Source organism: Protopterus annectens, chromosome 7.part0, assembly GCF_019279795.1.
Source record: "Protopterus annectens isolate FY-2018-M chromosome 7.part0, PAN1.0, whole genome shotgun sequence".
Taxonomy (NCBI): Eukaryota; Metazoa; Chordata; order Ceratodontiformes; family Protopteridae; genus Protopterus; species Protopterus annectens.
The window spans coordinates 1,982,471,801-1,982,485,446 of record NC_056739.1 but is presented as its reverse complement, the minus strand read 5'-3'; the positions used below and the strand labels follow the sequence as shown (position 1 = coordinate 1,982,485,446).

The following is a 13,646-nucleotide window of genomic DNA, read 5'->3' as shown; positions in this document are numbered from 1 at the left end:
TGCACAAAATTGCAGTCATTTCTTGACTGGAATCACAATGGCCAGGATTCGTACAGGTTACTGCAAGGTGTACAGAGATGCTCACTTCTTTATAACCTTTTTGTGTTCAGAAACAACCCCAGCACAGTAGTTTTACACGAAGATGTGCAACACCACATCAGGCTGTCTATACAGCTATGCTACATGCTATTGAGGCAGCACTGGGAGAGACATATACTAATCAAACTACCTCCAGGAAGGCATCTACGACCCAAGCAATTCATTAAATCAATTGGTCATGTAAATTAGCATGTGTGTGTTAGCCTGGGAGACCAGAATGGGAGGGGTTAGTGAGGGGCTTAGGTTAAGAGTGTGTGTGTGTGTGTGTGTGTGTGTGTGTGTGTGTGTGTGTGTGTGTGTGTGTGTGTGTGTGTGTGTGTGTGTGTGTGTGTGAGTGATTGTGTGGGAAAATGAATGCAGTGGATTTCCGCACTCAGCTAATCTCATAGAGTTGTAGGGCTTGTGTAAATATTATTAATGTGCCCTTATGTGGTGAGTGTAATAAGGGAATCTCATTATATTCAAACTACTCTAAAGTTTCCATTCACTAATACCCCCTAAATTACTCCTTTATTATTTCACAGTACCTGCTAACTTAACTCTCACTTTTGTATGCCATGCTATAAATTCCATTTCAACTTTCCTGTTTTTACACTATATGCTTAAATATACTGAAGCATCAGCAATGAACATTTCAAAATGCCAATTCAAATTTACTGAATACACAACTACTTTGTCAAACTAATTTTTGGTATTATTAAAGTTGATATTCCACATAAGCGATATTCACGTCTTGTAATTTTTACTTAAAATATTTCTACATTTGATTTCACTGTTGATTATTTACAATAATTGACAATCACTTCATCTCATTCATATGTAAGCACTGTGAATAAGATTTTAATAAAAGTAGACTTACTATATAGAGACTGTTGTAATATTTGACTGTGAATATATTTCACTGACTGTAATTCTATTATTAGTTCTGTAAAAATTTATACTGTTATGAGAAAACTGTACACGCTACGATTACCAGTGTTTCACTTCTATGTCCCTACAGGTCACTCCAAAAGTAATTTTATAAAATAATATTTCCTAAAATTATTTTATGTGCAATCATTTTAGCCCCATTTCATTAACACTTTACTCATGTACATGTTAGTCTGACATATTAATCAGCACGCTTGCTTCTCACCTGCTGCTCTACAATGCTATTTCCATTCTTTATGGCTAATTTCTACTACTTCTCATATATAACTGGCTCTTGTATATATAAGCTGGTCTTCTCACCATTCGATAGGCATTTGCCCCAACATACACTGTATAGTACAACACTAGTAAACAAAGAGAGACTGGAGTTCATATCAAATGCTTTCCTTTTTTACCTAATAACTAGCCAATTCTTCACTTGCACACTCAGGTGATATGTGTCTACACATCTGTGCGTGAGTTAAACAGCTTGTCCTCTACACATATTCAATATGAAATTATATAAACAGAATGCCATATGAATGTTTAAATAACTCTTATGACTTAAGGTCCAGCACAGCAGTGTATATCAGAGGAGGATAAACATGGACAGCACAGTACAATGTAAAGACAGAAGCACAGCTCAAAAGATGATGTAAGGTAGCAGTTTTCCTCACAAAAAGTGAGTTAGTAACATGGTCCATCATTCCTGAAGAAGATGTGCAATAAGCATTTGAGGAAATCAACAAAGCATGGGCAGACATAATTAATTCCATAAAGCTGTGGTAAGAAGCAGTAAGACTAATTACTAATGAACTGCTACTTATCAGCGAAGTAGGAAAAATTATCAAATCAGCTGGATCTAGCAGTCTTATCTGTAGAAACATGTTCACAAATTTGTAAGTTTATACAAAGACGGCGGTATGTCAACTATTGTGTGTTTAGCCAATAATGCCACAGGAGAAGAAGAATCGCTAAAGGTGAGCTAATATTTCAGATGATGATAGCAGGAGGAAGAGGTCATTTGGGAGATGTAGGAAGAATATTTTCAGCTTTGACTGCGACAAAGAGAAGGCAAACAAGGACACGGAGAAAAGGGAGGAAAAGGGAGGAGTGATATGTGAGAATGCTTAGACTGGCATAGTTAGAAGCCTGAAGAAGGTGACTCCAGGGATGAATTTATGGATCCCATCTATTCATCTTACTGAAGTTTGAATGTATCTAGGGTTTTACACTGTCTAATCAGTAGCTTGTTGTACAGATGAGGGAAGCACTAGGTGATGATCTTATCCTGAGCTCGGACTTGTTGATATTTTGGCACATAATTAAGATCTAAGAAAAAGGAGATATCAGAAAGCAGGCTTTGACATAACTTATAAGGCAAGGTACAATATACCTCTCTGGAGTATATAGGCCACAGAAAATAATGACAGGGCTTTTACTCTACCCAAATAAAATATAGCTTTCTAGTTTGGAGAGTTGTTTAGAGTTATACATGTCAAAAAAAGCATTAAGTTCTATGACTGCAGTGAATAAAGACTGAGTAAAGTGGAATTAGGATAGCTCACTGTTTGTGCATGTTCCGAAATCATAGATCGTGATGTCAGTCTTAAGGTAAATTCTATTTATGGGATGCTGTGTAAGAGCACTGGTTTTACAAAGGTGACTATATTGCATTTCTTTGCATTTAGGGTGAAACCATGATTAGTCCACCAGTTATCAGTGCAATGAAGGGCTTACTGGTGTATAAGCCAATCTCAGGTGGGGTTTGGGATAATTCTTAGCTTGTAATTATCTGCAAATTTAATTAGCCAATGGTTATTAGCATTTGACTGTACTTCTAAGAAATATATTCCAAAGAGGAGATGGCCTAGGACAGAACCTTCAGGGATACCACTTGTTACAGTTTGCTTTTTTGGAAGAAGTACCATTTATTCTGACCAAATGTGCCCTGCTTTGATAGCCATTCAGCAAACTACAAAGGGTTTGCTGTTTAGCTGGGCTAGCTTATTTAAGAAGTTAAAGTAAGAAATGATATCAAAATCTTTGACTAAGTCAAGAAAAGTAGTGTGGATAAGAAGTCCTTCATCTAGGGCTTTGTTGACTTTTTACTGCTTTTTTTAAAGAAGTTAAGAAGGTTAAGAAAGCAAGACTTGCCCTTGGCAAAGCAGAAATGAGAATGACCTAAAATCTACAGAGCTTGTAAGTCCTTACTGATCAGGTCTATAATAATTCATTCCACATTTTTGAAGATAATGTTATTAAAACTGATGGGTCTATAGCTACCTGGATCAATTTAATGGTTCCGTTAAGGAAGGGGATTTCTATGACATTTCTCCATTCTTCAGGTGCATGTGATGTGGCAAGATTTTGATCAAAGATGTTTAGGAGAGGTTTGGCTAAGTGATATTTTAGGCTTACCAGTAAGCAACTGGGTGTGCTGCCTTGTTGCCTGCTTGCTGACCCCGTTGAAAAGTGCTATTTTCTTGTTTTAGAGGTTGGGAGTGACAGTCAGTCAATATTGATGATGGGGGGGGGGGGGGTTGGCTTGAGATGTTATGGGTGAACCAAGAGTACCATAGGTTGAATAAAATTAAGAACTGGATTATTAGCTAGGTTGTCAACTATAGATTATCTGCCTGTATCGGTAATAGTATTTACAATGAGTTCAGAACATGGTATGTTTTATTTCTGACTCCTTGATACTCTGTGTAGTTACTTGGCACAGCATATGATGGAGATCCACCTCCTTGAGAAAAAAAGTGAACTTTCAATGTCACAATGGAAGAGTAATTAGGAAGACGCTACCTTAATTTTAGAAAGAGAAAGTGCAAGGACTATACTCAAATCTACTCATGAACAAAAGGTAATGTATTATTGTGTCACAAATGCAAAGGATTTCATAGTGGTCAAAGACCCACCGAGTCAGCCAATCAGAGAGAAGAAAGGGTGTGCCATCAGGTGTATGGACAAAGGAATCCACATTATGTCTGCATAAAATGTACTATAACATATATGACTTTATCCTTAATGCAAAGTAAATAAACTGCTCAGAATTTTAAACAACAGAAAACAAAACAAACCACAAAATAGTTACAAGCTGTTTGCAGCATGCCATCAGTTCACTATTTAAGCAGCTCTTGCTAATTTTTCCTTACCCGGAGCTTTTCAGCAATGCCTTTTTCAGCTTCTGTGAGTTCCACCATAGTATCATCAGATGACTTAAAATAATGAGAGGCTGGGATCATCTTTCCATCATCAAACTGCAAATTCTTCACCAGAAGCTGCAAAAAGAAAAGTCCGTCTGTTTTTAGAAGTGCCAGTATATGCCTACACTGTATTCAGAACACACACTTCTTTGGAAAAAAATACACACAGATCCTTAAACCTATGTAGAATACACTAAAGTAATGGCTGGAAAAACGTATTACGTATTATCTTAAAGAACAATTTAGTTCCTTACCATTATTCCGGTTTCTATTTTTCTTTACAGTTCCATTTTGCAGATATAAAGTTAGTACCGACACACATACAGTTGATAGAAAACTAACCCATTATAAATGTGTTCTCTTTCCTTTTTTCATTTAGCTAATCCTTTCCATTATCTCTTCCTGCCCCTTCTGCATATACTGCCAGACCAGTGCTTCAGTAGCCTACCATACCCCCCGGCCAGTGCTTCAGTAGCTTGCCATACTGCCAGGCCAGTGTTTCAGTAGCCTGCCATACCCCCCGGCCAGTGCTTCAGTAGCTTGCCATACTGCCAGGGCAGTGCTTCAGTAGCCTGCCATACCCCCCGGCCAGTGCTTCAGTAGCTTGCCATACTGCCAGGCCAGTGTTTCAGTAGCCTGCCATACTGCCAGGCCAGTGCTTCAGCAGCTTGCCATATGGCCAGGCCAGCGCTTCAGTAGCTTGCCACTTTTGGCTGTGTTTCCCAAACAGCACTCTATTATGTTATTCTTTTTGTAATCGTCTACACAGTTTACATTTCTCACCTTTCATGTCCTGTGTGCTTTTCATATAGTACATATTTGTGGTTTTAGTACATTTTGTCATTTTTTTCATTGCTTTTCTCTTCCCTTAGATACTTAAATCTGGTCAGCTACTATCTCCCTACACAAATCAGTACAGAATTACACAAATGCCTTCTTGCTTATCAGAAACAGAGTCTTATTTCCCTGTCCAGTTACTGCTGCTTACAAAACTTACATATTCACTTTCCCCCATTTACTTATTAGTAAAGTACAGTCTACCACCTTTGGTTAGGGTAGTAAACCAGGTCAGTATGTAAATCTATGAGTTTTTCCAACTTCACAAGGTAAACTGCACACCCCGTCTTAAGTATTACAACACAAACATCAACAGGGATGGCACAAAATAAAAGTAAGCTTTTTCTGTACAAAACATAATGCAGCAGAGAATATAGCTGTCTTAAAAGTACATACAGAACATTTCTCTGGATTTCTAAATAATTTGCAATTTGGGCAAAATGTTACCCACAGTGTGTGTAACCAAATTTCTCATGCAGGTGATTCCAAAAATACTGTTCTGTGGTTCTTCACATCATATATGCAAATGAGGAATTACACAAGTCTTCATAGGCAGGAATTACACAAGTCTTCATAGGCAGGAATACAACTACACCTGATTTCATAAGAACTGGGTGTGTGTATCATTCAAACCCTGAAGGCAGATATCAGTTGTCATGGCATGTCTGATATGTCTGTTTTACGCTGTAAACTGTCTCCACGTAAAAATGTGAGGCTTACAATGGTAACAGGGTGCTAGTTGTATAAGACTCGTTTTTTTTTAAACAAGAAACATCTTTATTAAATTATCACTTATGACATAGGCAATCATAAATTTACTTCTCTGTCTCACTAAATTGGAACAAACTTTCTCTCCATATTAGATCCAACCTTTCCTTTCCCTATTTTAAAAAGGAGCTTAAATCCCACCTACTAAACTTGAAATGATGCCGTTGCATTGACTACACATAGTCTTAGTCTGACCTACTATATAACTTGTTGCATCTCCTAATTTCTGTTAGTAACTTCTGCTTAAACTAACCTCCTAAACCCTCAGCTCTACTACTATAGCCCTTCTATAGCCCTCTTCTTTCTCTCCCCCTCCCATTCTCTACACTATTTATCTTTCCCCCAACTTCCTATCAATGTCTATACATTGTCCTTCTTTTGAACAACAATTATCTTTATTTACTCTCATATGTAGTACATTTTGACCACTGCTATCAGTGCAACCCTTAATGTTCATTTTTTTTTATTTTGTTTTTTTTTCTCTTTATAATTAATTTTGTATTTGATTGTTGTTTTTAATAGTTTTTGTCCTGTATGTTTACCTTTGCTTATGTTTACTGGGGCTTTTTCCCCTTGGGTCTGCACTGAAAATAGGTTGCTTACTATCAATGCAATGCAAACAGCTAATAACCTTTTCTTTTTACAATTATTTTTCTTTTTTTTTAATTGCTATGTAAATCCAATGTAACTACTGTCTGTATATTTTAACTGTGGAGCATTTCTCCCCGGGCCTCCACTGAAAATGGACCTACATCCAGTCGGACACTCCTGGTCAACAAATGTAAATAAATACATAAATAAATAAACAAATAAATAAATAAATACATTTTGTATTGTGATTGTTATTTAATATTTGTATATTGTCACTTTACTCATGTTTGCTGGGGCTTTCCCCCTCGGGTCTCCACTGAAAAATTATTTTTTTTTCAAACTTAGCTGGACTAACCCGGTTAACAAATGTGAAATAAATAAATAAACAAAAAAAATAAATAAATATAAATGAAAACAAACAATTTTGACATAATTTTAGTTACAAACAAGATACATCACAAACCATGACATAATTTTACTTGCAAACATTATACATTACTTATAATCTATCCAGTCACTGTCAAACATTGCATAGCTCATTCAAATCCTGCATTCTTTTAAACCTCATTCATCCTCTACATGTACTGTTTCCACAATTCCAAAAAACAAGTAATCTCCGTGGTATCCCTGAAGTCTCAAAACAACCCACTAAAGTGTAGTGGGTCTAAAAACAAAACAGTGTAAGAAACTTCTCTGTGTGGAAGATTTTCAGTCCATATATTTCTAGTTAATCACTGTATATTAATCAGATCAGACAATAGTAGTAGAAGTAGCGAACGTAAACTCGTCAAGTCAAAAAGTAATAATAGAAAATATATAATTCTACAGTATTACTAAGTATTCGAAAGTAATCCAAGCAAGGCAGGCAGTCTGTTTCCAGTCGAAAATCCTTTATAAAGTACACAGACAAGCGATCCAAGTAAAACAAAAATAGAGTAATAATTTCCTCACAAGCTTTCTAAATATATATATACTTTTTATCAGGCATGGGAGTGGTTTACTGTGCTGTAATAAAAGTGTTATTGGTACACATGTTAAATTCACATCCCTTCCCCCATCAGTGTGACATTCGAGCTGGTCCTGCCCTACCTAGTAGCTGTCATAATAATATATAGCCCTAATGTACTTTAATGGTACATCTTATTTAACCAAATTATTAAGTCTGTGATTTTATACAAGGCAATATACTACATGGCTGGAAATATATCAACCTTAGTTCATTTTGCGATCAAAAATTATATATAAATATATACATATACATTTTGCATGTAAAAATCAGTTTCTATTTTCATAACCTATTGTTAACAAAGATCGCTTTCATCCTTCTAGACTTCTTCAGATCTGTGTACAAGAACCCTAAAAACCTATATAATTGTATAATTAGTTAGTATTGTTATTACCATCATTTTGAATAAAGTGGAAAAAAAGAGAACCAGAAAAAAGTAAAAAAATATATGTATGATGATGGAAACAAAATTTACTCTTAAATGTCAAATGATTTAAAATGGTATTTAAAACAAATTTGTAGAAAAAATAAAATAAAATACACTTAGTCATGTAAACAATGTGGCAATTTTCTAAGTTCCAGTGGACTTTTAATTGAACAGTAGTAGTTTAATCCAGGCTTTCTAAAAGAGTTCAGCTTTAATTGCCACATGAGTTCCTGTTTCTCCAGAATATTCAGGATGTCTCCTTCAAGATCACCCATGTCTATGCGATCCAGGATATGGAACTTAAAACCTGTGTGTCTTTTATGAAGAGAAAGGTGTTTGGCTAGTGCATTCTTTTTACATCCAGAGCGGATTTCTGACAGATGACATGAAATCCTTCGCTTGAGTTTATTTACAGTCTTGCCCACATAGAATACATCACATTCATTGCACTGTGCCCTGTAAATTACTTTTTTAGTGTTACAGTCACCCCCTGCACTGGGTTTAATGATCTTCTTTAAATAAGGGCAATAAAAACTATCACCTTGCTGTATAAATATACAAAATGTACAATTAGTTTCACATCTTTTAGTGCTTTTCTCACATGGTCTAGGTTTAAATTCAACAAAACTTCTAATATTCCTGGCCTTCCTATAAACAAATGATGGGGCTTCACCTAAGATGTTAATCAGAAAAGGGTTTCCTGTGACAATGTCCCAGTTTTCTTCAATAATATTTTGATACTGTGATAATCCAAAGTGTATGTCAGGATGCAGCTATTTTTGTATTTGTTATTCTCTGTGGGATTACTTAACATTTTTCTACTGGGGAGGTTGAGTGAAGGTGCTTCAGTCCTTTTCAGTTCTATAATGGGTTCCAGGATGTTTTTTTAACATCTGACTTTCATAGCCTCTCACTAGAAAATCATTCTCTAAGTTGTTCAGGTTTCTCAAAAATGGTTCCATCTCTGTGGTGATTCGAGCTAATCTATAGCCTTGGGATTTCACTACATTATACTTGGTTTTTGTAGGATGTAGACTTTTACTGTGGAATAATAAGTTAACCCTTGTTGGTTTTCTGAATAGATCAGTGGTGAATCTGTTATTGTTGATGTCCTTGGAAATCTGCATATCTAGGAAAGTGGTTGAAGTACAGCTATGGGAAGAGGTAAACTTCAGGAAGGGGGTTGTTTGATTGAGGTAAGTGATAAAATCTCCAAGCTGCAAGGTGTCACCTTCCCACACAATAAAGACATCGTCAATAAAACGTAAATAGCATGTGATATGCTGCATGTAGTCTGTTTTGTTTAACACAAAGTCCTCCTCCCATTTGCCCAGGGCTATGTTAGCTATGCTGGGAGCCATGGCAGCCCCCATTGCTATACCAGTTTTTGTTTGTAGTGTTTGCCATTGAAAGTAAAGAAATTGAAGTCCAGTACAAGATTAATGAGCTTGCTTAACTTTTGCAGTTGTGCCTGTGTACCCTGATTATGTTTCTTAAAAGACTCCATAGCTGCTGTTATACAGTAATTGTGAGGGAGCACTGTGTACAAGGATTCCACATCAATAGTTACCAAAATACTGTCAGCTTCCACTGTAATGTTTTTTATTTTCTTCAAAAAATCCATTGAATCTCTTATATATGACTTATTCTTTTCTGCTAGAGGTTTCAGCAAGTAATCAAGGTAAATGGCTGTGGCTTCAGTAAGGGAACCTCCACTTGCTACCACCGATCTATAAGGTGGGACTTCTCTGTTCTTGTGTGGCTTTGGTATTCCAAAAAAGTAAGGTAAACGTGGGCATGGGCTCCATAAATAATTATAAAGATTTTCAGTGATAAGTTTTTCTTCCCATAATGTGGTGAGGTTAGTGTTCCATAAATCATATGCTCTTTTTATGTCATCCATGGTAAATAACTCATAAAATCTGTTATCCTCCAGCATGTTCTCTATCTTTTGGTTGTAGCTAGTGGTATCAGTCACAAATATACCTCCTCCCTTGTCTGCCTTCATTACATGCCTGGATTTATCATTGCCTAGCTCAAGCAATGCTTATCTTTCTCCCTGTCTTAAGTTATAAAGTTTTTCCTTTGGAGGTTTTTTAAGCAGTTTCCTGATATCCAACTCACATTTCACTTCGAAAGCAGCTAGTGTTTGATGTAGTGGTGGACAATAGCTGCTAGGCCTTTTTATAGTTTCATAAATAGGCTTATTTTCAGTGTCATTACTTTTGCCATGAAACTGTACCCTTAAGTTGAGCTTCCTCACAAACATTTTAAGGTCTATCAGTACTTGAGCAACCTCACTCCTGCAGCTTGGTACAAAAGTAAGTCCTTTGGACAACACACTTTTTTCCTCTTCAGTCAGTGCTTTAACAGAGTGGTTCCAGATAAGTGGAGCACCTGTTATTGTGGTGCCTGTTGTTGTTGTTATTGTACCTGTTATTGTGGCTGTTTCCTCTGTCTGAGCCTGGGACCTGGGTTGTAGTCGAGGTTCCAACTACCAGGACAACCGGGACCACAGACAATCCAGCTACCAGGAGCAGCAACACCATCACAGAGACCAGTTTCTTCAGGAAGACCAATATCGACAGCACAGACATCAACCACCACACCAATACCAAAGCCAGCACCAGTACCAGAACAAGAACGACGACCACCACCAGAGCCCCAGAGCTTGACCCTCTTACCAGGTCCCCCCATACCACAGCCACAGCGAGGAATACTACTACAACCCACCGAGATTCCAGAAAGCAGAGGAGGAATTCCAGAGGTCTTATACTCTATCCACAAACTCCCAGGGAGACAGGAGAACAAAACAGTGGACAGGGGTGAGGGAAATACAATACCTGGGCAATCCCGACTGGAACCTCGACTACAACCCAGATCCCAGGCTCAGACAGAGGAAACAGCCACAATAACAGGTACAATAACAACAACAACAGGCACCACAATAACAGGTGCTCCACTTATCTGGAATCACTCTGTTAAAGCACTGACTGAAGAGGAAAAAAGTGTGTTGTCCAAAGGACTTACTTTTGTACCAAGCTGCAGGAGTGAGGTTGCTCAAGTACTGATAGACCTTAAAATGTTTGTGAGGAAGCTCAACTTAAGGGTACAGTTTCATGGCAAAAGTAATGACACTGAAAATAAGCGTATTGATGAAACTATAAAAAGGCCTAGCAGCTATTGTTCACCACTACATCAAACACTAGCTGCTTTCGAAGTGAAATGTGAGATGGATATCAGGAAACTGCATAAAAACCTCCAAAGAAAAAACTTTATAACTTAACACAGGGAGAAAGAAAAGCATTGCTTGAGCTAGGCAATGATAAATCCAGGCGTGTAATGAAGGCAGACAAGGGAGGAGGTATACTTGTGACTGATACCACTAGCTACAACCAAAAGATAGAGAACATGTTGGAGGATAACAGATTTTATGAGTTATTTACCATGGATGACATAAAAAGAGCATATGATTTATGGAACACTAACCTCACCACATTATGGGAAGAAAAACTTATCACTGAAAATCTTTATAATATTTATGGAGCCCATGCCCACGTTTACCTTACTTTTTTGGAATACCAAAGCCACACAAGAACAGAGAAGACCCACCTTATAGACCGGTGGTAGCAAGTGCAGGTTCCTTTACTGAAGCCATAGCCATTTACCTTGATTACTTGCTGAAACGTCTAGCAGAAAAGAATAAGTCATATATAAGAGATTCAATGGATTTTTTGAAGAAAATAAAAAACATTACAGTGGAAGCTGACAGTATTTTGGTAACTATTGATGTGGAATCCTTGTACACAGTGCTCCCTCACAATTACTGTATAACAGCGGCTATGGAGTCTTTTAAGAAACATAATCAGGGTACACAGGCACAACTGCAAAAGTTAAGCAAGCTCATTAATCTTGTACTGGACTTCAATTTCTTTACTTTCAATGGCAAACACTACAAACAAAAAACTGGTATAGCAATGGGGACTGCCATGGCTCCAAGCATAGCTAACATAGCCCTGGGCAAATGGGAGGAGGACTTTGTGTTAAACAACACAGACTACATGCAGCATATCACATGTTATTTATGTTTTATTGACAATGTCTTTATTGTGTGGGAAGGTGACACCTTGCAGCTTGGAGATTTTATCACTTACCTCAATCAAACAACCCCCTTCCTGAAGTTTACCTCTTCCCATAGCTGTACTTCAACCACTTTCCTAGATATGCAGATTTCCAAGGGCATCAACAATAACAGAATCACCACTGATCTATTCAGAAAACCAACAAGGGTTAACTTATTATTCCACAGTAAAAGTCTACATCCTACAAAAACCAAGTATAATGTAGTGAAATCCCAAGGCTATAGATTAGCTCGAATCACCACAGAGATGGAACCATTTTTGAGAAACCTGAACAACTTAGAGAATGATTTTCTAGTGAGAGGCTATGAAAGTCAGATGTTAAAAACATCCTGGAACCCATTATAGAACTGAAAAGGACTGAAGCACCTTCACTCAACCTCCCCAGTAGAAAAATGTTAAGTAATCCCACAGAGAATAACAAATGCAAAAATAGCTGCATCCTGACATACACTTTGGATTATCACAGTATCAAAAATATTATTGAAGAAAACTGGGACATTGTCACAGGAAACCCTTTTCTGATTAATATCTTAGGTGAAGCCCCATCATTTGTTTATAGGAAGGCCAGGAATATTAGAAGTTTTGTTGAATTTAAACATAGACCATGTGAGAAAAGCACTAAAAGATGTGAAACTAATTGTACATTTTGTATATTTATACAGCAAGGTGATAGTTTTTATTGCCCTTATTTAAAGAAGATCATTAAAACCAGTGCAGGGGGTGACTGTAACACTAAAAAAGTAATTTACAGGGCACAGTGCAATGAATGTGATGCATTCTATGTGGGCAAGACTGTAAATAAACTCACCAGCGAAGGATTTCATGTCATCTGTCAGAAATCCGCTCTGGATGTAAAAAGAATGCACTAGCCAAACACCTTTCTCTTTATAAAAGACACACAGATTTTAAGTTCCAGATCCTGGATCGCATAGACATGGGTGATCTTGAAGGAGACATCCCGAATATTCTGGAGAAACAGGAACTCATGTGGCAATTAAAGCTGAACTCTTTTAGAAAGCCTGGACTAAACTACTACTGTTCAATTAAAAGTGAACTGGAACTTAGAAAATTGCCACATTGTTTACATGACTAAGTGTATTTTATTTTATTTTTTCTACAAATTGGTTTTAAATACCATTTTAAATCATTTGACATTTAAGTGTATATTTTGTTTCCATCATCATACATATAATTTTTACTTTTTCTGGTTCTCTTTTTCCACTTTATTCAAAATGATGGTAATAACAATACTAACTAATTATACAATTATATAGGTTTTTAGGGTTCTTGTACACAGACCTGAAGAAGTCTAGAAGGACGAAAGCGATCTTTGTTAACAATAGGTTATGAAAATAGAAACTGATTTTTACATGCAAAATGTATATGTATATATTTATATATAATTTTTGATCGCAAAATGAACTAAGGTTGATATATTTCCAGCCATGTAGTATACTGCCTTGCATAAAATCACAGACTTAATAATTTGGTTAAATAAGATGTACCATTAAAGTACATTAGGGCTATATATTATTATGACAGCTACTAGGTAGGGCAGGACCAGCTCGAATGTCACACTGATGGGGGAAGGGATGTGAATTTAACATGTGTACCAATAACACTTTGTTTTACAGCACAGTAAACCACTCCCATGCCTG

The 13,646-nt window shown here is 36.8% G+C and overlaps 1 protein-coding gene across 1 annotated transcript in view; it reads right to left on the bottom strand.

Moving 5' to 3' along the window:
- The window catches only part of LOC122807285 (cytosolic 10-formyltetrahydrofolate dehydrogenase), a 586,928-nt gene that overhangs the window by 401,753 nt on the left and 171,529 nt on the right, over positions 1–13,646 (bottom strand). The window contains exon 8 of the mRNA XM_044078406.1: positions 4,167–4,292. Within this exon, the coding sequence (XP_043934341.1) occupies positions 4,167–4,292 (126 nt within the window). The remainder of the gene's footprint in view (positions 1–4,166; positions 4,293–13,646) is intronic.